Source organism: Plecotus auritus, assembly GCF_963455305.1.
Source record: "Plecotus auritus genome assembly, chromosome: 6".
Taxonomy (NCBI): Eukaryota; Metazoa; Chordata; class Mammalia; order Chiroptera; family Vespertilionidae; genus Plecotus; species Plecotus auritus.
The window spans coordinates 134,416,480-134,441,124 of NC_137773.1; the positions used below are offsets into that span (position 1 = coordinate 134,416,480).

The 24,645-nt window shown below is 42.3% G+C and overlaps 1 protein-coding gene across 4 annotated transcripts in view; it reads right to left on the reverse strand.

Annotated features, from left to right (window-relative positions):
• CACNA2D3 (calcium voltage-gated channel auxiliary subunit alpha2delta 3) overlaps nt 1–24,645 on the reverse strand; it is an 860,181-nt gene that overhangs the window by 249,204 nt on the left and 586,332 nt on the right. For 3 of the 4 annotated variants that reach the window (XR_013960934.1, XM_080675067.1, XM_080675066.1), the window contains exon 14: nt 13,551–13,568. The exons of the other annotated variant lie outside the window; for it this stretch is intronic. Coding sequence is in view for 2 of the 3 variants with exons in the window: in XM_080675067.1 (XP_080531193.1) it covers nt 13,551–13,568 (18 nt within the window). In the remaining variant the exon portion in view is untranslated. The remainder of the gene's footprint in view (nt 1–13,550; nt 13,569–24,645) is intronic. 4 annotated transcript variants of the gene reach the window in all.

A 24,645-nucleotide genomic window follows, 5' to 3' on the forward strand; every position in this document is an offset into this window, starting at 1 on the left:
GGCCGAAATGTAAGCATCCAGGGGACCCAGACACTGAATGGCAATAGATAGTCATTTGGAGAAATAATGAATTTCTATGATGGTATGCAAAACTATTGTCATTAGGGTTTTGTGTAAAACAATCATAATTAATGGAATTGTGCCTGTTTTGAGAAAAAGCCTTAGCGAGAGGTTGCAGAACTGGTCTGCTTCGGGCTGCACCAGGACAGAGATGCGAGAACACGCGGCGAAAGGACAGACGGAGACGGGCGCAGCATCACCGGTGCCCAGCAGGCGCTTTAGATCAGGGCATCTGCTGTGGTGCCCTCCTCACCTCTCCCCTCAGAGAAAGCTTGCCAGGGTCAGTGGCACAGCCCTCGGTTTGTCCTGCAGCTAGAGCCTCCTGAGGGTGAGTGCCAAGTCACAGAGAAAGAGGGCGAGCTGGGTGCCAGGCCCTGAGAAGGCATTTGAGCGAGTTAAGAGCTGCCAGGTGGTTTTCAGCAGAGCCTTCTGCCAGGTCTGCTCAGCCCTGGAGGCCTGGGCTCAAAGAGAAGGTTGTGCACAAATGGGGAAGCAGCTCAGGAAGGGGTGGGCGCTAAGCCAAGAACAAAGGCCAACTCAGTCACTCTCCTCAAATATCACATTCCTCCTGTACTTTGCTCCTCTTATGTTTCTATGTTTTCCTTTTCTTATTAAAATTGATCAATGTATTGACCATTTTAAGAGTACATCATGTAAGAGTGTAACATAATACATACATATTTTATAGACGTATGCATGTAGCTGTATTTCTGCAGTGCCTTCCTTCCAACACCTGAGAGGAACACCAACTTGCACTCCAGGAAAAGACACCGCCTCCGTCTAGTGGCAGGTGGGGGGAATTGCAGGCACAAGGGCCTGAGAGATAAACCCTTTTCAGAGTATGGCCTTCCCAATAAAAATGTATTTAAATGGCAGCCAATGTCACTTAGTTCCTCTCCAGCAGAAGAAAAGATAGACTGTATCAACTCTTAGTTCTGCCAATAACCTTTGTCTTGATAGGAAAATAAGAGTACTAGGAGCTGGAAAAACACAGCTGTGTACATCTTTCATTAGCAAATGAAACGTTTAGAAAGGAGTAGCACTGATTCTTCAGGTAAGCAGGACCTAAGAAGGTGACATGGGAGTACTGGAAAGGGGAGATTCTTTTTTTTTTTTTTTCACTTTCTCAAATGCAGCTTGAATGGAAGGAAGCCAGTTCCTTGGCATTCTCTCCTCTCCTCTCTCCATGAGCTTAAGTCTACCAATGACCTGGGAATCCCCAAGGGCCATTCTCTGGGCATCACATGCCAAAGGAGGGGCAGTGGGACAGGATGGAAACAGATGGCACCTGTGTCCTCCAGTTTTCACACTCCAGGGCAACTAAGTAGAAAGTCATGGGAATGACAGTCTGTGCAGATTAGTTGGTGGGAGCATCTGGGAGAAGAGCAGGGACACATGAACAGAAGATGTGGCTATGAAGAAACCCTCTACACACGCAACATTTCCCTGGGCCTTCCCTCCTATTCCTGGACCAAAAAAGTCCCCTGTACCTATCCCTTCAATGCCTGCCTACGTCTCCTCCCCCAAATCTCCCACCCCTGCCTTCATCACAGTAGCCCTGATCCTCAATACTGGGAAGAGATGTCAGGGGGGAATCTAATAAGAACCATATTCAATGACCTGTCCTAACTTGTACTTCCTGTTTTTGGGTATATGCAGAAGTGCCTTGGCTCCGGAGACACCCCCTGGTGGGGAAACAGGCAAGCTCCAGAGAAGAACATAGGTGAAACCCACTGAAACCTAGAAACAAAATCCGATCGGCACATCTTACGTGTGAAAAGGGAGCTCAGGGTAATTAATATCACCTGCTTGGCTAATGGTAACATTTTCTGACTCTGAATGTTACTCTCCTTTAGATTTCCCCAGCTGATCATGAAACCTGCTGGTCTGTTTTAAAGGAGAGGCTTTATACATGTCTGCAAATGTCAAAATTAGTTTACTCAGTAGCCTAAGAAACCATTTTAAAATGAGAAGGGTAAGAAATAATAGGTTTTTTTTTCTATAATAAGACCAAAAGACTTCTAAATTGTGTGTATCTCTGATTAAGTGTTTTATACTTATCTGTTTTCTGTATGATTGAAGTTTTTAATAAGAAGAAAATCCCCATAAATTCTTATCTACAGAAAGCATTTTATAAATAAAACCACCCAATAGCATATGCTTGCAATGAATATTAATGCCAAAAATAAATAATGATGATAATAGTTCTTTTTTAAAAAACTCCCTTTTGCATAAAGATCAAAATAGCCCTTTAAAAGAACAACTGTAACATTTTCACATGAAAAAGCTATCAGAATAAAGTTTTGTATTCTTGGTTCAACATATTACATATGACTATCAGTATTTTGGATGTTCTTTATAGCAAGAGGTTTAGAAAAAGCAGGCATTATTATTTTTAATTGAAGAGCTGGTTCTTTCCATGTAAGCAGTATGAAGCGTCTGTCTTTTCTAACACTACTCAGATGAACTGTTTCTCTTTTAAAATCTAGATAAATTATGGACAACAGACATTATTTAGATTCTCAGTTTGCACTGGCATTTTTCATCATTTTTGCAAAATGCCTGAATCCTCAATAGCAGTGGAGCATAAGCATGAACTTGGAATAAGTAAACCTTCAAGTGACATGCTCCCTGCTCTGCGTGTGATTGTCTTGGTAAAGTGTAGTCACTGGGTCCCAGAGAGTGTACATAAATGTCATCTTTTTAAAAAATATATTTTATTAATTTTTTACAGAGAGAAAGGGAGAGGGATAGAGAGTTAGAAACATCGGTCAGCTGCCTCCTGCACACTCCCTACTGGGTATGTGCCCACAACCAAGGTACATGCCCTTGACCAGAATCGAACCTGGGACCCTTAAGTCCGCAGGCCAACGCTCTATCCACTGAGCCAAACTGGTGAGGGCCATAAATGTCATCTTGCTTCAGCCAAGGCATCTCCTTGTCTTACTGAGTCACTGTTACTTGCACCTGAGATCTGGAGAGCCTGCATTCTTTTTAAGTCTTGAAATTTTTAATAGATTTAATCACTGAAGCTTCAAAACAGTTATATCATTCTTAAACCTACATCCTCATCAAAAGCCTCAATTCCCTTTTCTTAAACACTTTTTGGGGAAAGGTCTTTAGAAGCAGATTTTTATATGGTCTCTTCATTTCTAATCCAGTTCCTTCTAATCTATTTTTAATTCATCAGACAGAATATATATTTTTTAATTTATCTTTATTGTTGAAAGTATTACAAATGTCCCCTTTGTTTTTGTTTCCCCCCCCATTGTTGCCCTCCACCCAGCACCCGCCCCTTCCAGGCCTTCACCACGCTATTGTCTGTGTCCATGGGCTATGCATATATGTACCTAAGTTCTCCAGTGGTTACTCTCTACCCATCTCCCACCCCCACATTCCCTCTGAAATCCGTCAGTCTGTTCCATGCTCTTATCTCTCCATGGAGATCCTTAATTCTTATGAGATTCACTATATTTTAAGTTGTCTAAATACAAAAATAAACAGATTTCCCTTTTTGAACTTTACCTGCATCTTGCATGAACTAAGTCGCTGAATTTGTCTGTTCTCTCATTCCCATTTTAACAACCTGAAGATAACATGGTGGATGATAATGCTGATGTTGGAACATCTGTATGAGAATCTCCAAATAACTGTCTTCTAATAAAGTTGTTATTGTTCGGGAAAATGTTTCCTCCCCCCGCTCCCCCCACAGTTTCTAAGATGTAAGTCATTAGGCAGGAAATGTGCTTATGAGTAAACATCTACATAGAGGAGGATGCTGCCTTTGACACATATAAGTAAAGCCCTGGCAGGAGGATATGACAGATGAGCATATCTGAAAGCTTGTCTTGGGAAACGGCTGTGTTTGTTTATTAGGGTAGAACATGCTTATTTCAAGAATTCCCCAAAATAATGAACATGAGAATTATCGTGGGACATTAGGCTTTGGCCAGTGTTCATGATGAGCTAGGACACATAACTGACCCCCACCCCCATAGCAGACGAACATTTATATGTTCACAAACGTGGTTTAGCCACCTCTCCACAATAGATGCCTGAAAACCCAGCCAAGTGTGGAGCTTCAGGGCTGAGACAAAGCCTTCCCCTTGTTTAAAGACCCCCTGAAATGCCGCTTCCTCCATAAACCTTCCCTAACGAAGTGGAAATGGGAACCAGATGTTCTCCAACCTCACTACAAAGATAATCACATTTACTCTACAGCCTAAGATACCATCTAGGACCAGGTCTGTGCAAACTGTTAATGCAGCAAAGTCACTGAACATGCAGCTGGAAGGAAAGCTGGGATTCGGTGGAGCCTAAGGACCCCAGGGGCAGAAGCTGGGATGCTTTCTCTTTTCACCCATAGCATTCAGCGTGGAGTTGTTACATAAGAAGCGCTCAGGAGATACTCTTGGAAGGAATTTACTCCAATCCCATCCTTTTATTTAGCTTAAAAATGAGGCCAGGAGAGGATGAGGAGTCACAGAGGATTGGAACCAGCATTCTGAGACTCTAAGGCTACTGCTGCAGCTTTCATGGTGGGCGGCCTCTGTTCTCTCCTTCACCTTGTATCTTTGCTTAGTAGGTTCTGGGAAGCTGATGCCCACAGGCAGCTGCCACCCATAGGGCAGAAGGCTCATGATGTCCCGCTGATGTCACAGAGATTTTTTTCAAACAGCTTAGTTAAACACTGTGACCTCCTTGGAGAGTAGTACAAAAGGAGAAATGATCTACCATAGCACATAGACTGTATAACATCCCAGAGCAGGCTGTTCAAACTGGGGTCATTTTCATCTCTCCATCCTTTTATTCACCCATTCTTCCTTCCATCTATCTATCCTTCCTTCCTTCCTTCCTTCCTTCCTTCCTTCCTTCCTTCCTTCCTTCCTTCCTTCCTTCCCTCCTTCCTTCCTTCCTTCCTTCCATCCATCCTTCCATCCATCCATCCACGCACCTATCCATATCTATTGCTAAGCACAGCTTGCTATAACCAAACATTGCTTCAAATGTCTTATATTTACATAGCCTTATTTAACCCTGACACAGACCTTGCAAAGGCCTTTCAGGTGAAGATTTTGAAGATAAAAGGGCAAAGTACCTTGCTCCTGGTCACAGAAGTTGGCCGGGTCAGGATTTGAGCCTTGGGCCACCTGATTCTAGAGCCCCTGTCCTAATCACACTGTCCTCAGCTTCCTGAGTTGGGGGGAATGACAAATGTCATGTTGTGACAAATGTCATGTGATGAAAAAGGCAACCAAGCAAATCATCCTAAAACAGAAAAGACTCCCCAGAGTTCTTGGGAGGATAAAGTAGAATTATAGATATGAAATGCCCTAGTACAGTGCCTGGCACATCTGTCAAGTGCAATTAATCTCACAAGGAACATTCTAGGCTTGGGGAGAGAAGTTCACCTCTCCACTCATATTACATACACAATATAGAATAATATTCTCCTTTATCCCATGATAGAACATCATGGCTTTAGAAAGCAGCTGGGGAGGTGAGAGTTGTAATTGCCAAGAGTAAAGGTGGTGGGAAGAATGCACATTGGGAAGGACATTGCTGGGGAGGGAGAGGGTCACGGAAGAAGGGACAGATGCTTCAGAAGCAGCAGCTCCGAATTATCTCCTGTGTCCCAGGTCTGGGAAAATGTGTATGGGTCCCATCCACACACAAAGGGCTCGTGATTCAGCAAGTGGTTCGATTTAGTGAGTCATTTCTGGAAAAAGAAAATCCATACCATGGCATTAATCCCTTGCCTGACATTTTTCTACCTTGTGAAACTAGGGTTGGGTTTTTTTTCAAAATTCTTCTAGTTAATTTGAAGGGATAAACATTGAACTCTCTGTTTTTGAACTTCTTAGTAGTGTTGCTATGCATGATTGCTCAACTGCTTCAATTTACCCAGAGGGTCATTTCAGTTGAATCCTTTGGCATGAGATGTCTGGAGGCTCACACAGAGCCATCCCTCCAATCCTCATGGCACTCGGCTACATTTGTGTTTGTAATGAAGATATATCCATTAATTAGGGGTCTGACCAACAAATAATGTGACTGGAAAAAGGATCAGGCACTGAACCAGACGAAGAAATATGTGGATGAGTTTAGGAAGAAAAACTGAAAAGGCAATTGCTTCATTAAAATGACCAATTTCCCAGTTAAAATGTGCAGAGACGATACAGGTAGACAAATTCTGCTGATGAAAATAAAAATTGTTCCTATCCAAAAAATTATGTCAAAAAAAGTGAAGAAATGAGAAGCTGCACCTGAGTCACTAGTACTATTTACCTACTCCATCTGCCACACAGAAAATCCCCTCCTGTGAGGACCTATACATTCTGACGAAAATTACTGGTAGTGATTTGACATTGATTTGATACAGACTTGAGTTAGATTTCCATTTTGACATCGATTTGATTGTCAAGCTAGTCTTGGACTTGTATTGACTCTGATTGGTGGTAATGCTATTCTGTTTCTTCGGAACTAATGCAAAAATAGTAATGAAGTCAGAAAAAAATGCATTCTTGACTCAGGATCACATGTTCTGGGTTGCATAGCTCTTTACTTCATTGAGGTATTCCATGCAGTTGTCCTTTAAATGATGTTTTCCTCCAGTGTCTTGACCAATAAAGTGTAGATGCGTATACTATTTTTTTCTGGAAGTGTATCTAGGATGTCATGTGATGGATACTGGTGCTCTAAATCTATCAGTAAATACAGAGGAGACCCCAAAATGGCAACACAAGTTTGAGTTCAAGGTCACCTTGGGGTCAATAAGAATGACCTATAGGACTACATCCAGAAGCAAGGGAATCAAAATGTGGCCTGTCCTGGGCTATCTTCCTCAAGATTTCCCCAAAACTTAACATGGGTTATGCTGACATTTGATGTCACACAAGTCATCTGGACTTCTTTGAAATATCTTCTTTCAATCCTCTGTCTTCCTTCCCTTATAAAAGGAAGAAGGATGTATATATTTATTTTGAGATGTAAGAACAATTGTAAATAAACATTTTTTAAAAAAATTTCACTGCTTTTATTCAGATATTTCTTTGACTTTCTAAAGAAAAGGCAGTTTCATTTTAGCAATGTTATGAGTAGCTTCAATTGCTTTAACTTCTGAAGAGAGTCATATTTCTTGGTTTTGCTTGATTTAAAGAAATAGTAGAAAACATTCACATATTTTTAACCAATGAGAATTTTTGAAAAAAGACTTTGAATTCCTAAGACACTAAAAATTAAGCCTGGGACTACAAAGCGCTGGCTTTTTTGTCTTTACAAATAACTAGTTATTTTTTTTAAGAACACCAGGCTATATCAGTGTTTTCAAACAATTTCTGCTTGATTTTTATCCATTTCTCTCTAGTAAGCAAGGCATAAGCCTATTAGCATCACTGCCTGCCACAGCCAGCACAGCCTCGAGCTGAACATTGGGTGTGGATGGCCCTGGCTGCCTGCTCACGTGCTTCCCTCTCAGGAGAGGCCTGGAAGAGGGATGTTTTCACCCCATTATGAACATGAGAACACCAGGGCTAATCGTGATAGCATCTGGGCCAGGCTACCAGGGACAGCTGGCAGGGCTGGGCCTCTCCTCCACCTCCAGCCGACCCTGGCGTTGGCCTCAGACTGCTGGGCTCTCCTGACTACGCCACAAGGGTGGACTAGCCCATTTTGTCATGTAAGCACAGCACAGAGGGCTATACCATGCAGTATACCATGCAGTGACCACACTCCCCAAATAGCATTGTGGGCAATGCTGTTCTCACAGGCTCCATTTTCCTCAGTTTTAAGCCCAAGGTTGCCTTTACTTCCAGCCAGCTCTCCAATGAGGTGTGAGTGGGACAGGCATATTATTAAATCTCCTCTAGGCCCATAATTTTGTAGTCGCTTCCTAATATACTATCTCTCGGAACTGCGGTAACTTTTGCCACCACTTTCCTACTGCTGGGTATGTTGGCTCTTCTTTTCCTCATAATAAATAAATTTGTAAATCACTGACCAATTTAGGTAAGATTCTCCAAAAGAGAATCATTGGGTCAAAGCATGTAAGTATGAACATTCTTCATATGTACTAGCAATGTTTTCTTAAAGACTTTTTAAAAACTAATTTTCATTCTTAAGAGTGTAAAACCTAAAAAAAATATATTTTTTTCATATTGAAATTGAATCTCTGTTATTTCCTTGCTATTTTCCCTATTACAAAATAGTATATAAGTGTAACAAAAGGTCAAATATATATAAAAATAGGGTAAAACTTGGATATTTTTCATACATACAAGTAGACATACATTATGAGGTTGTTTAAAATTAACAAATTCTTTCTTTTAAATAAGGAATGCAAACAGCACCCCACCTCCACAGAGAGCTCATGTTCCCTTCGGCCCACGGGCTTCAGCTGGCCTCTGCGTACTGTCTGCCGGCCATCCCACCATCAGGAAGCCATGCATCTGAGCCAGAGGGTCTTGCATTCATTTATTTATGGTCTCAGACACAGAGCTGGACAGGGCTATGTGGCCCACACTCACATGGGTAAGAAACTTGCAAAGCTCGCTTACTACCTCAAGAGCAGAGCAGCTTGTCTGGACTATCACAGACACACTCATACAGAACCATAGCTGAGGACAAAGTACTTGGCTCTGTGATCATCGTATGGTTGAGCACTGTGCTGTAACTCCAACTTCCAGCGTCCATCCCACTGGCCATGGGAAGAGCTGAGGACTGGACTTGCCCTGGTTTCCAGTTCCCATGCCCATCCACAGAATGGATCTTCTAAATTAAGCTGCAGCCCACCGCTGCCTATGTATTTGGTGAAAACATTTAACATTGATCAGGTGTGTCAATATTTGGGTTATATAAAGGGTTGAAATTCATAGTCCATAAATGATCTTAGACATGCTTAAGAATCACAGGAAAAAGCATCTTCCAGACTCGGAGTCTCGTCAAGCTTAGCAGCCCCAGCTTGAGACCGCGTATAAAACATGCCTATATGTGTTCCTATAAAATGGTGCATGATAAGGGGAAAACAGTGTTCTCACAACAAGATGTAATAGTTTACACATAAGTGAAGGTTAAAAACAAATGAATCCTAAAGCAGAACCAAATGTAAACAGTTATCACCTTAGTCTTGCACTTCATTTAGATCGACTTTGCTGGGTCTCTAACTGCAGGGAAATGCTAACATCACTAGACCTTCAGTTCTATGAAAACAACAGTGTTGCACTTTCAATGTCCTATTTTCAATGATGGTTAATTCAACATTTCAAAGTACAGAAGTTAAATGAGGCCAAGAATGATAAATAACGCCCCACAATTGCTAAAATCTGATTACACTGAGATAAGGGCAGGCCAAATTCTGCTCATACAAGTTTACACCTAAAGAACAAGGGAAGGAGAGGGAGAGAGAGAGAATAAAAAGGGAAGAAAACTTTAGATTAATGAATGCTTCCAGTTACTCCTCTAGATTTAATATAAACAAGGAAACAAAGAAATGGATTCAGGATCCCATTTGCACTGAGGGGTGGAAATTAATAAAACAGTTCCATCCTGAAAGAAAAACTAAAAATTGACTTCCATTTAGGAAGCTAATTTATGCACTCCGGAGTCCTCCTACAAGCTAAGCAGCACAGACTATCCCAGCAGGCGCAGAACAACAGATCTTGAACCCTGCTGTGTTTGTTCAAGAAGCAAGTTAAGCTATTCCTAACAGGAAACAAAACAGGCAGCTGGGCTATTAAGCAGGATCCTTGGCCACACTGTGAGGCCCTGGATGCATCAATTGCTTTTCCGAACAGGATTAGAGGTGTGGTTGTCTTTAACTCTGGTTTTGAGAAGACTGCTGTGCCTGCCCGGAATTCTCAGGCTGATATTAACTAATACCAGGCCAGCAACACATAAAGCACCTTCAAAACCTCCAAGAAACTGTCTTTGACAAACTCCAAAAGCATGGGAAAGCAGCACAAAATGAAGGCAAGGGATACCAGTGTGTACAAAAATTAACCCACATAAACAGCCAATGAGTATTTTTGCCTTTCAGTATGCAAGGCCCCACTGGACAGTGATTAAGTTCACCACTGAGCGAATAGCTGTTGTTTAGTTACTACAGACAGAATCTACTCGAATGAATAGGCAGCTTGAAAAATGGGCCTCCCTGCCCCCCATCCAGCTATGACTATTGAATGTGCATTTGCAATGGCACTGGGTAATTCTGCTATATTATTATAATAAAATGGCATCGCCCAGATACTTTTGTTGATGTCAAGAAGTACCATGTAAAGAAAAAAGGGCAAATCTTTCTCACATATGGATGTTTTTTCATTATTGAATTCAAGGGCAATCAATACACTGGAGAAAGCTGTTCGATTTCCACCAAAAAGGAGGGATCTGTGATGGCCTGAAGGCATTGGGTCTGCACACTACATGATTTTTAACCAACATTTCAGGATGCTGCCTATGTATTTAGTGAAAACATTTAACATTGATCAGGTGTGTCAACATTTGGGTTATAGAAAGGGTTGAAATTCATGGTCCATAAATGATCTTAGAGGTGCTTAGGAAAAAGCAAAACAAAACCATTTGTTTGCAAACTATTGTTCCAGAAAATAGTCATAAAGGGCTAGGAGATAAGTTTTGAAAATATTAGACTCATAAAAACCATAACTTATAGACAATATTCATTAGTGGCTGCTACATGAAAGAAGGACACCCAAATAGGACATTTTTAGTTGTAGATCAGCAAAGAGATGAAAATAAGCAAGTTTATAGCGACATAACAATTTAAAATATTTATAAACAGTTGCAGATGATATAAGATGGCACAAATACAGACACCATATGGTCCAATGTACGCACTCATGACCTCGTGTGAGAAGTAGGCCAAAGACGAAGCAGCTGGCCTCCCTCTTATCCCAGAACAACAAACTCCTGAGTTTGGAAGGGGCTCATTATAATCATGTCCACGGATGGGTTAAATCTACAGGTAATGTCAAAAAAGTTAGGAAGAAATCTCTCAAAAACAATTGTCTCTTGAAGCATTTGCTTTGTGGAGTGTCAAACCCAATCAGAATGTCTTTCTGACTCATGTAAAGGGAGCAGTCAGGTAATACAGAGTTTCTAATGAACTAGGAGGAGTCCAACATATCTTCTGGACTCTTTTCTCATCTCCTGATTATCATCAGGCTTGAGTCAGAACCACAGAACACTGCAGAGGTCCCAGACTCCTTCATCATATAACACTGTTCTCTTGACCTGCTCTAGAGCATCCTTTGACAAGCAAATAGTCACAGGAACTCTGAATTTTGCGAATGTCCAGCATATGTCAAGCTCTGTGCTGGGCAAAAGTGAGAGAAATAACTCTCAAAACCGAACAGCAAAGTTAGTCCCTCATTCATGTTAAATAAACAAGAATCCTAAGGCTTAGAGAGCTTAAGTTACTTGCTCATGGTCACAAGTGAATAAAGGTGGGACTGGAGCCCACCATAGTTCTTTGCTGGGTAAGTGCAAGACAACCTATTTGAGGGGAATTAATGCTTGTAAGAACCTCACATTTCTAGTAAAGGACTCTGCAAGTGTCACTGTGGTAACCCTGGGGAGGGCAAGGAAGGGTGTGAAGGGCAAGGATGCTCAAACATGACCAATGGATACTGGTGGTCCTGAAGGAGGATGTCTTCCATCCGCAGTGGGCCTCCAATCAAGAGCCCTCTCCTTCCAGCCCAGATACCCAGAGGTTTATATTCAATCTCCTCCAAAGAGCTGAATTGCTCAGAAACTACCCCCAAAGAGTTCTGAAACCATTTCATGCAGGGTTCTTAATAATTTCTAATATTATTTGAACAGAGAAGACAGTTTATAGGTGAGGAATGGGAGGAAAAGCTATTTCATGTTATACAGGGCTGCAGAACAAGGCCCTTGCGTGGCCCAGCATGTTTTGGAGGCAGGGAAGCCAGTGGGAATCTTCCTTGATTCTGAACTTTCTATGATCACAATAACGTGCTTCCCTTCAGAGGGCATTGGATGTGAGTCAACACATGACGACAGAAGAAAGAGTTCAGTGGACTAAGTGCTGTTGAAGAATCAGATGTCCCAGCAACAATTGTTCTTACCATATCCTGCATTGGTTTGTTTTACACTTTGTTTAAACTTCCATGGCTGATGGCAATTCAAATTCACGAGGAATCTTCTACAATAGAATCCTTTTGTATATGGATCAGTGGAAAGTTGATGAACAAATGCCAGTAAGTTGGGGCCAGTCCATTTTTAGGCACTGAATTTATTAAATCTCTTTACAAAGAAATTTCAAATGTGGGCAATTAGGAAAGCGTGACCTATCAAAGATGCTAAGCCTTCCAGATACTCTGGAATTCTGACCATATATTTATCCTGGAAGTGGTTGCTCTACTCAAATACTTTTAACTTTTAATGAAGTGTTCAGTCCTTTTGTGATGGCACTGGAGTGTAATCAAACATCACCACAAGCCAAGTCACACACTAGCATGTCTCGCCTTGTTTAAATACTCAAATACATTGGAGCAATTGTGTAATGATTTCTAGGCCTCTGGTTGTCCATATGGTCTGAACAGACTGTCTTTTGTAGAGCAGTTGTGCCATCTCTCTCAACGAGAAGAAAGCAAATTATCTCTGCTCCAAACTGGAGAGTCGGGGAGGTTCTGCTGAAATTTCGGACTGGCACCCTTCCTCAACTCCTGAAATAAAACCATCCTTCATTTGACCCCCAGAAATCACTGTGTCTCCTGGAAATCTTTCTCAGGTTTGTGAAATAGACAAGAACAAGGCAGCAGGCATCACGTGATATGTTTTCTGCCATAACTGTCCTTAGGATACAATGACATGCCATGGGGACAACACAGCAAAGCCAGCACTGCAACCACATGGAGTCTTTCTGGACAGAGAACATTCTAGATGGTGGATCCAGGTCATCTCAGACAGACAATGAGGACCAGTGAAAGGGTCTGTCCATTGGTAAGAACTCTGTTCTAATGTTCTCTGGGTGGCATGGGTGACAAGACAAGAGAAGGAGCTGTTGGTTTTGCAGCTAGCAAAACCCAAGGGGAGTTAGCAGAGATTTGGCTTCATAGCCCAGAATCTAAACTTGGTCACTGGGCCTTACTAATTATTCACATAATCTGTCTCTCTAGGAAAGTACCCCAGGGAAGATCTGGAATGCGATGTTTGAAGGAATGTGCCAAACTTTACCCTTGACCTATTATTTGAGAATTCATAGCAAAATGGTTGGGCAGAGATTTGCCCCCAAACCACTGTCCACTATAGGGTTCTTTGGTGGGACTAACTTGGCAGGGTCACAGGGGACAGCTGACTCAGTTGGCCTTTTTGCTCCTGTCCAACTCCAGGCTGCTGAAGTTGTAAGAGGAAAACCATTTCACTGGTCACGAACAGTGCTGAGCGCACAAGACCATGGAGGCATGCACAGCTCGTGAGCTCTGGGGATGACTGGAATGTGATGGAAAAGAGTTTACCTTTTGTGCCTGAGGGAGCTGAAAAATAAGGGGAAAACAAAACAAGAAGAAAAAAGCAATCATTATATAAGAAGTGAAGATTAACTGTAAAACTTTGTTCAGCTGCATTGGCAAATGAAAGACCATAATTGGGAGAAAAAGAGGAAAATAAAACTAAAGCCAAGTCATTTCCCAAAATAAAGCTTCGGTGCTGATTACTGCATCTGCTGTCTGAATCTGTAGTGTCAACAGATCGTTGTGAGCAGGCATCTTGGGAATCTCCATGCCCAGGCAGTTTGGTAACCTCCCTGCAAAGCTGGACATGAGGTTCTGTCCAGTAGCCCAAAACACACACACTTCCAAGACCCAATCCCTTCTTCCTGTAGCCATCAGTTCCCACTGGAGGAGGGCTCACCAGACACATTGGTGGTTGGGAGAGGGGAGGAAGCAAGAGTTATTGGTCTCTAGTGGTTACAGATCAGGGCTTAGAATTATCTGGGACACATGTTGATTGTACCAAAGTTGAGAAACCCTGTTGTACATAAAGGTAAGACCATTAGAAGTAGGTTATGCTTTTAAAGCCCATTTCCTTGCTTTGTGGCACATTAACCGTTCCCTTTATTGGTGGTTAAGGAAGCATGCACAAGAATTTGTGCTTTTGAAGTAAAGCTGATATTCTTAGAACAACAAAAAGGCAGTCAGTCAATGCACAATATCTGGCATAATCGCTTTCCCAGTGGCATAGGCAAGGAACTGAAGTCATAGACGTGCAAAAAGATGAACATTTATAAGACGTATTTGTCTATTTTTCTACATTGAGACTATCAGGCTTAATGCCACAGTATTTGTGACATTATAGTACACAGTGTTTTAGAAAGCATTTTTCTAATCTGGAGTGGAATTAGTGTTATCTGCATATAAATACCAAATCTAAGAATTCATTTTTAAGACAAACTTCTTTCTTAGAGATTAACATTTATTAACTGTGAACTCGTCATCAGGCACTGTATTAAACCCTTTCTTTGTATCATCAAATAAAATCACAGCAACCCAATACTAGGTACTCATATTATCCCCATTTTACAAATGACAAATAAAATGAAAATTAGAAGTTATGTAATTGTACCATGTCCCATAGATAATAAATTACAAAGCTAGATTGCCTGTCTTTAAAACACACAAATTCAACGCAACTCACACATTAACAAAGGCCACAAACACTTGAAAATTGTGACTACAGACTTCCTGTCTCTAGAGTTCAATATGTTTGTGTTTTTTTTTATTATTATTGATTTTGAGAGAGAGAGGAAGGGAGAGGAATAGAAAGATAGAAACATTAATGATGAGAGAGAATCATTGATCAGCTGCCTCCTGCACGCCTCCTTTTGGGGATCCAGCCTGAAACCTAGGCATGTGCCCTTACCAGAAATTGAACCATGATCTCTTGGTTCCTGGGTCAACAGCCAATTACTGAGCCACACCAGTAGGGCCTCTAATGTTTATAACATCAGAAATACTAGAAGATGCAAGACAACTAAACCAGACATCCTAGGGCCCCCATTTGGATCTTCTTTCCCCCATTCTTTTTACCTTTGGAAGAATGCTCTCTCTTCCCATGCACCAAGATCAGGGCTTTCTTGAACCCACCCTATACCCCTGACCCTGTATAGGAGCCCAGCAAAGGGCAGAAGGATAAATCCAGACCAACAAGATGTCTCAGGTCTCAGAGACTTCTCCAGGATGCGGAAGAATGTCCATGAAGGGCAGACCTCAACCTCTCCAACACATATTTTTCAAGCAACTTTATCCTGAAAGGTCTTCCAATTTAAGAAGACGGGAATACAAGCATGCTTTTTGGATTCTTTCCTCCCAGTTATGGCTGTGACTATGCAAAAGGAAGTTCATGAGTTCTTCCAGTGCTTCTCAAGAGGTCGGGAAAAAAAATGTATGGAGAGGTGAGAAATCGAGTTTAAAATGAGGAATCATTTAAAGAAAAGTCTCTTAAATATTAAACATCTTTTCACACAACGGAAAAGAAACCTTGGAGACGCGAACATTAGGGGAATGATGAATGTGTGTTTCCTTAGGAAAGCATTTGCGCTGAATCACAGCTATGTCATATGAAATGCACGGGGGGCCATGAGAATTACAAATGTTTGACTAACTATAAAATAAATACCAAAGTTAAGCCCTGTACAAACCGCTGGACTTGACAGGCCTCTCTGGAAGAAGACTTCCCTCTCTCTCTCTTGCTCTCTTTCTGGAAGTTTGATCTTCATGGAGCAGAAAACACTACTTTTTGCCTCACCCGGTTGAGCATATGGGAAGAAATCCTGGGAAGGAAAATGAGAGACCAGGCCTCTGTGTTGATGTCCTCTGCTACATCTGCCCTCAAACTTTCCACAAAACATATATTTTCCTCAAGAAATAGCTCATGAGAACAAAGAGCAGCTTTCCTATCGGAGCTTTTAAATAACATAAATTACAGTTTGCAATGCCCTAAACAGGTTAGACCACTGAGAAGGAGCCTTGGAATAGAACATAACAAATTCACATCAGATCACTGGCAGCCACAGATGCTACTGCTTAGGAGTCAGCCCTGGAGGACATACCATTCACTCAACATGCGCAAGCAGTATGCAGGGCCCCCAGCTGGGAGCCAGGCCCCGACACTGGGACTGCCTTTGCCTCTGGCTGGAGTCTTGTGGCCCATGCCTTCCAGCCATTGACCAAGGTGCTGTTCTGTAAAAAGGAATGGTGGAGGGAGGGCTGGGGAATGGGCCAGATCTTGGATGGCCCCTAGGTATTGCCTTGAGGACCAAGTCTGACTGATTAGTAATGGCTGTCTGGAGGAGATCAACCTTCTCACATGTTGAGAAGGATTCTGAAGTTATGTCTGAGTTTTGTTAGAAAGAATGTAACAACCAATTAGCAATGTCTGTTGTGGGCTAAAAAATGAGGAAGAGCAAAACATATTCCTGGACATGATGATTTCGGAACGTCTGAGCACATCTATAACTTTTATGTAATTATTTGTTTCATGTCTCTCTCCCACGAGGTCACGAGCTCCATGAGGGCATGAGGAGGATATCTGCCTTATATGTAAGTCTCCATGAAGTTCTCTAATCTGTGCCTGTGACTGGTGTTCACCTGTTAAAGAAGGCGCCTTATTACTAGGGTATACCCAGGGTGGATGCCAGAGAAAGATAACTGAGGTAACTGCCTGGATGCCACAGCCCACTGCACCCCCACACACCATGTTGATAACCCAAGTAGATGGCTTTCAAGAAGAAAACAAATATCTCTGCCACAAGAATAGGTACGAAACGCTTGGACTCCCATATGCCTGGCACAGGCTTCTGTATATGTTCAGATTGTCTCACCAACCCATGGATGTGCATAAAACCAACATGGGAAATTCCCCATCACCATGGGGTCTGAGGGAAGGCAACTTCTCTTCCACAAAGACCTCTCCTTCTTCAAGGCCACCTTGTCAGGCACTGCCTACCCAAGTTTCACCTCTCTGGGTCTGTTTCCTCACTACAAAACAGTCTGCACAGGTAACTTCAGGTTCCTTCCAAGTCAAATGTCCCCAGATGGGATGATTCCATACCCAACTGTGTACACCCTCTAGTCACTTTTTCAAAGGAAGGGTGAGGAAAGAAAGAAGTCGTGGTGTGCTGCCAGCTTGCACATCCCTAGAGGAAAGCTGGGTGCAGGATGCATTCATGTGGCACTTCATGTTTGAACACAGAAAGACTTATAATGTGTCATTCAAGAGAGAATGAAGGAGAGGAAAGTGATGAAGATGAAGATGATAGGAATAATAGAAACAGCCACTCTTCAGTGAATATTCTCAATGGACCAGGCACTTGGCTAAGTGCTTTACTATTTTGAGCAATGCTCGTACTCACAGCGGACCTCTGGGTTAAATATTAGCATCATCCTCAGTTTATAAATGATGAAATGGATAATACATTTGACCTTTGAACAACATGGGTTTGAACTGCATGGGTCCACTTATTCGTGCTTTTTAATAAACACAGAAAATGTTACTTTTTCTTCTTTATGATTTATTAATAACATTTTTCTCACTTACTTCATTGTAAAAATACAATATGTAATAATATAACATATACAAAATAAAATGTGTGTTACTTGAAATTTTATGTTATCAGTAAGGCTCTGGTTGACAGGAGGCTAATAGGAGAATCAAAAGTTATATGCAGATTGTTGACTATGCAGGGGTGGGCACTTTGGGGTTAACACTCAGGGCCCCTGCCTTGTTCAATGGTCAAATGTATTTAGAATGGCTAAGTCCAAGTTCACCCAGCCAGGAGATGCTTGTGCTAAGGGGCCAAAGTCAAGTCTGTCTGCAGTCTACCTCTGCTTTAACCGTCAGGATCAAGATGCTGCTTCTCATGTAGACTAAAGGTGCTAGCAGCAGGCTATGCCCCTGAAGCCTTGGGGAACCTCTCAGGCCATTGCATCTGGGCACCTCCCATGTGAGCAAGGTGCAACAAGTAATCCTGGCACCACCTCTTATGGGACAGTCTGGATGGAGGACAGAGAATCCAGCTTATCAGTTCTCTCAGCATGTAGCATAGGATGTACGGTGTAGCCTAAATATTCACCATGCCCTCTCCTGTCACAGACAGGGACACATGCTCTCTTCTCCTCCTGGGACCCTCCCTCCCCCATCTCCCTTGCCTAGCAAACACCTCAACTTCTCTGGTCAGTTGTCATTGTCACAGAGAAGCCTTGTCTGACCCCACATATCATATGCCCTCATCCTATGCCCTATAATACCATGCTCATCCTGTTCACAGTTACTGCCAATTGCAATAACTGCCATTCTGTCCCCCCCCCCTTTTTTTTTTGTAACAGAAACCCAACTTTTAGCCAGGCTCAGCTAAATGACTCTATTAGAGCTTGGTATGGCTAAGTGATTCAGACATGGCCAATGAGATATCCATGGATATGGCTTTTCCAAATGGTATAAATAAAAGGATTTCTTCCAGCCTAGTGCCAGGAAGGGAGTTATGATGGCTGGCATCCTAGTAGCCACTCTGAACTATAAGGTTATGTTGAGGATGGAAACCACACACTAGGATGTTGCGTATAGTAGAAATGACAGCCAATTATAATAGCCATCACATGCTATGCAACATCCTAAGTCCTTTACCTATATTAATTTATTGAAAACCCAAAGAAACCTTATTAGGCAAGTTCTATTATTACCACAGTTTTGCAGAAGTTAAAAATGTAAGGTCACAGAGCCAGAGAGCAGCAAAGACAGGATTTGAGAAGGCAGAATAGTGAAAAGGCTATTAAATAATCTAGATGAGTGATAATGGACCAAGGTGCTGGTGGTGGAAGTGGCAGGCAGTGGTTTCTATCTATTTGAGCATAGAGAAGATGGACTGGATGATAACTGAGAGAAGGAGAGACATCAAGGATGTGTCCAAGGTATGTGGGCCAGGTAAATGCAGAAATGAAACAGCCATTTACTGAGAAGAGAAAAACTATGGGACAAGCATATTTGAGGAAAAATATACAAAGTTCAGTTCTGTATAAAATTGGCAATTTTAAGATGTTTCTGAGATTTGCAGGCAGAGGTGTATGGTAGGCAGTGTAAGCCCTGTCAGTGAAAGGGCGGGGAGAGACGACTCCATGTTCCCTTTGTTCCATATCTTCCACCTCGTGGAGTCAGGTTCCCCGCCCTAGAACCTCTCCAAGAGCCCAACCCACACTTTTGAATTAGCCAATAGAAATGCAAGGGGAAGGTAAGCCGCGCCCTGCCCCCATGTGCAACCTGATCCCGACCAATCAGCGGAGGCCACACTACCTCACCCCTCCTACCTCTCCCAGGCCCCCTATAAATCAGCGCGTTTGGGGGCTGACTCTCTCTCTCTCTCCACCTCGCCGCTGCGCTGGTGTGTGTGTGTGTTGTGTGTGTGTGTGTGTGTGTGTGTGTGTGTGTGTGTGTGTGTGTGTGTGTCTGAGCTCGAGCTAGCTAGATTAAAGGCTCTTTGCTTTTGCATCGGACTCGGCTCCCTGGTGGTCTTTGGGGATCACGAAATCTGGGCATAACAGTCAGGAGGCAGACAAGGCCACCAAGGGCGGGCAGTGAGAGCCCACATCCAGGAACCGCATTGTGGGGGACTCTTCCAGCTCCAGGTCTGTATGCTGAGGCGGCCAGAAAGGAGCTGTGGGGGGCTGCAGGTGAGTAGAAGGAGATTGGAGCACTCTCTGAGTCCCCGAAACTATACAAAGGTGTCTCAAAAAGAGAGCGCTTCCACGAGGGAAGGGCGTGCTTTTTTTAACTTTCCTCATATACTTCATTTCTATCTCAGAGTTGTACCCAGAGCCATGGGGACAACTGAGAGGATACACATTGCTCTTTTGCTCAACCAAGTTGTGGAACTGAGTGGACTCCTTTTTAAAAACAAACTCCAATTAAAGATCTATTGATCAAAACAACACATTTCACTATAAAATATGTAAAGACCAAATGGGAAACAAAGTATTTTCCTGCCAACTATGTAAAACAAAAAAAGCCTGGCCTACATATGTTTATCCTATTTGTAAAGCTGGCCCTTTGCCTCAGGCCTTATGAATGAGCAAAACATCCCTGCTTGCTGCAAAGGTTCTTTGTGTTCATTTTTTTCTTGTACATGTTTGCATTTATAATCTTCCATTCTTCTTCATTAAGCAATGTGGATAAAATCCCTACTTCTCTATATATCAGAGGAAGTTCTATTAATTGGCTCCAACTCCAAAAACTACGCCAAGCAGGGGAAAGTCTCCAATGAGCTGAGATTTGGCAGCGTAGGTTCTGTCCCACATCCATCCACTCCCACCATCGCACAGCAAGCCACCATTGTTGCCCACCTGCCTCCTCACTTTTATTCCTCCCTCCAGTCCTTTCTCTTTATTGCATCCAGAATGATCTGACAGTATAAGCCTGTTACTTTCCCAGCCCTGTTGCCCAAGCCTCCTTTGCTTGCCTCAAAGCCTTTGTGTGGCTTTCTGTGATTGGCTGATGCTCTGTCCCCTGGCCATGTCAATTCCCTGACGCCCCTTCCCCCCACAACCCCACCTCACTGATTCCTACCTATCTATCAGATTTTAGCTCTGATGGCACCTCCTCTAACAGGAGCCCCTATATCAACACCAAGTATTTTTCTATGACATTGTCTTGTTTATTCCTGTCTTAGCATTTATTATATTCTGTAATCTTATTTGTTACTTCCCCACCTGAAAACTTAAGATCCATCCAAGGGCCATATCTGTCTTATTCATAGTTTTATCACCAGGGGCTAGACATGTGCTGTATCTGGCCCTTGGTAAGAATTTAGTACAAAGGAAAGAGGAAAAAAAAGAAAAGGAAAGGAAATGTGGATGAAGGAAGAATGGATGGGGAGAGAAAGAAAGGAAACTAAAAAAAGAGAGAAGACCAAAAAAAAAAAAAAAAAGGAGGTAGGAAGAAAAGAAGGAAGGAAAAGGAAGGGAGGAAAAAAGGAAAGGAAGCAGGAAGGAAGGGATGAAAGAGGGAAGGCCTTGAAGTTTGGTAGGCTAGGTTTCAAATCCCACCCTACCACTTCCCAGCTGTGAGGACTTGGGCAGCAACATATCTCTGAGCTCTGAATGTCTCACCTGTAGGATAACAGTAACAACACCATTTCATGGGATTGTGAGGACTAAATGAGATAAATACATGCCCAAGTCTCCTGACTTCCATTAATCCCTTGTCATGGTGCTGCCAATGACTGAGGGAAGAATGGAAGCAGTGGCAGAGACAGACAACTTTCAGAGTGCAAGATGAGAACAAAACAGGGTCAATAAAAGAAAATAAATTTAACTGACTTTTCTATTTTAAAATTATTCAATTCCCCATTTAAATTTTTGTTCCATACTCCCTAAGTCCTTCAAGCCTTGTTAGAAAAACTCGGGAGAGAATGATATCTATGCATTCCAAATTGTCTTGCTTTTGTCAGTTTGGGTGTTATCTTACCTGACCATAGACCAGTGATTTTCAACCGGTGTGCTACAAGAATATTTAACGCATGCAATACTTGACTATTTAGTCAGGGGCACTGACCTCTTTTCACTTAGATTGCCAAATAAAAAAAATGACAATAGCCAACATAACAATAGCCATCCAGTGTGAATGAATCAAAATTACACTTTTTTTGTCAGATGGGCAGAAAATATAATTTTTGGTGTGCCACAGAATTTTTGTAATTAGTTTATGTGTGCCATGAGATGAAAAAGTTTGAAAAACACTTCTGCAGACAATTTATTAGTGATTTATCAACATCTAGTTTGGGGTATAGATGAAACTTTAACTCATTTTCCAACAATATGTTTAAAAAACAATATATATCTTTGCAACACACAGATATTTTAAAGTGTTCCTTTAAAAAAAAATCTCATAAGCAATGCATGTTCCTTGTAGAAAATTATATATAAAAGACAGGCAAAGAAGACATTTAATGCCACCTATAATGCTAATATCCATTGTTGACCTCAGGTAACATCATGTTAAATGACTGTACAGTATTCAATTATTTAAATATATAATAAATTACTTATTGAATTCCTTGTTATTAGCTATCTGAATTGTATTCACCTTGTCACTAACATGAATGACACTGCAATAAACATTCTTGCAAAAAATGTCCTTATAGTGAAACTAGAGGCCCGGTGCATGAAAATTCATGCACTGGAAGGGGGCGTCCCTCAGTCCGGCTTGCCCCTTCTCACAGTCTGGGAGCCCTCAGGGGTGGGAGGTGACCCAGCAATCAGGAGAAGGCAACGCCCCATCACATCTCTGCTGCTGCCATTGTCAGCAGTGCAAGCCTTGGCCGGCCCTGGTTACCTGAGCCTCAGGCAGCCCTGGGCGGCTGGGCAGCCACCATTCGAGGCTTGCCTGTGCCTCGGGCTGGCCCTGGAGGGCTGGGGGGTTGAGGGGACTGGGGGACTCTGGAGGCAGGTGCACAGAGTGGCTGGGCCCGCTCAGGTGGGCCCAGCCTTGCCGCACGCCTGCTGCCCTGGTGGGGCTGAGAGGACTGGGCGCTGCCATCTTGTGGCTGTGGGTGCCACCATTTTTGAGGGCGTGGCAGTCAATTACCATATTCCCTCCTTATTGGCTGCAGGTGCCACCATCTTTGTGATGGCATGAGGGTCAATTAGCATATTCCCACTTTATTAGATAAGATTGTTGTATATATTCTCAACTTTTCAAGAAGTTGAATTACTAGTTAAAGGACTTCTATATTTTAGTCAAATGCCTCAAGAAAAGCTTTCTTAATTTACACTCTGACCAGGATTCTGTCTTTCTAATACTGATCTCCCCACCCCTAAGTCAACACTATGCATTATTATTTTAAAAATTCTTCCAGTAATTTTAAAAAATAGATTATATGGATAGGCCTTTTCCATGGTCCAAATAAGTTACAGACAGAGAGAATACTCAAATTCAAAATTCCTGAACAGCTAGTTCTACTGCTTGGCCCACTGCAGAGTAGCTACCTCGTGTCATTTAGTAGAAAAGAAGTGGACTGATAACTAAAGGTCAGATTTGTCAAACTTAACTTTGGATGAAAAAAATCTGTTTTTGGGGTGTTTTTTGTTTTTGTTTTTTGCAGCAGGAGAGCCATGCCTGGATGAAAGGCAAGGCTGCATAAATTACTCACTTGATGGCAGACATTTTTGGGGACGCTGGAAAATGTGGATTATTAATGGGCAGACCATTAGCTATATGTAACAATTCTCACATTACATATAGTTAAGCCAATCGGCTGGAGGAAAACCCCAGACATTTTGCTCACTATAATATTCTGAATATTCTCACAATAAGAAGTCATTTCTCATCAGACTTGAACTCTGCATTGTATTGGAAAAGTAAGTTTCCAATTAAAATTGTCATTCTTCACCCTTACTTTGGGTGGTCATCTTGCAGAAAAATTATCTGGAGTTGGGGAGCCCATGGTCCTGCTTGTTCCCTGTGAGAACACAGGTTGGTAGAATCAAAGGAAATTTGGCAAAGTCCAGATAAAACCCCGGCGATGCATTTGTATTTCCTGCTTGGAAATCACATTGGTTCACTTGGCAGTCCAGGGATCAGTTTACATTAAGGAGAATCTGATAGGGAAGGAAGTTCTTTGCTGCAGGATTCATTTTGGAAATATCTGAACAGGATACAAAACCATTCAGACCTTCTCCTGAACTCCCACCCTACCAGTGTCACTTTTCAACATTGTGACTACTTCCAGTTGGATGCTCTAAGCTTCTGGTTTTAATTAAAACTTAATTTGCAAAAATGTTTCATAATTTATGCATGTCATGTAATTCCTCTGAGACTATGAACTTGGAGCCAACACGGGGACATATAAGGAGACATTTTACTGAGAAGGTTGGGGGAGGAAAGGAAGGTAGTAAGAGAAGTACCAATAGGGGTGCAACAAAGGAAGGTACTAGTACTTTCTTTCAGCCTCCCACTACCTGGATCTGAAGCCACTTGGGAGAGAAATGGGCCTTGATGTCTAAAAGCAGAGAGCACATATGGCATGTCATAGTCTCAGAGAAACAGAAAATTCAGGAATGACCAGAAGGCCCTCCAAGGAAGACCTACCATGGGATATGGTAAGCCAAAGAATTTGAAACCCTTCAAAATAGATGAATGAGTTCCCTCTCCCACAAAAGAGGCATAAAAAAATCTCAGAGGAGGTACAGGGATCAGCGGAAACTCTCTCTGTAGACAGAAGTATTAGCTGGCACCATTATTTCTTTTGTTGTGATCTCCTTCTACTTGGCTGGCCCAGTGTGGGCAGGCACCAAATCTGTCCTTCTCCATTAACCTGGGTAACACCATTCACCTTGCCCTGCCATTTCTCTGAGATCCAGCCCCACCCAACCCACTTGCACTGGTCATAGCCTCTTTCAAGTGACTCCAGACCCACCACACATAGCGGCTGGCCTTGATTCCCACCACAGGCTTTCTCAAGTAGTACCAAGCTCAGCATGAGCATCATATAGTCTCAGCTCACACTACAGCTTTTTCCAAGCTCAGCATAAGTAGGAGTCTTCCTTAGTTTACAATGTAGCCTTT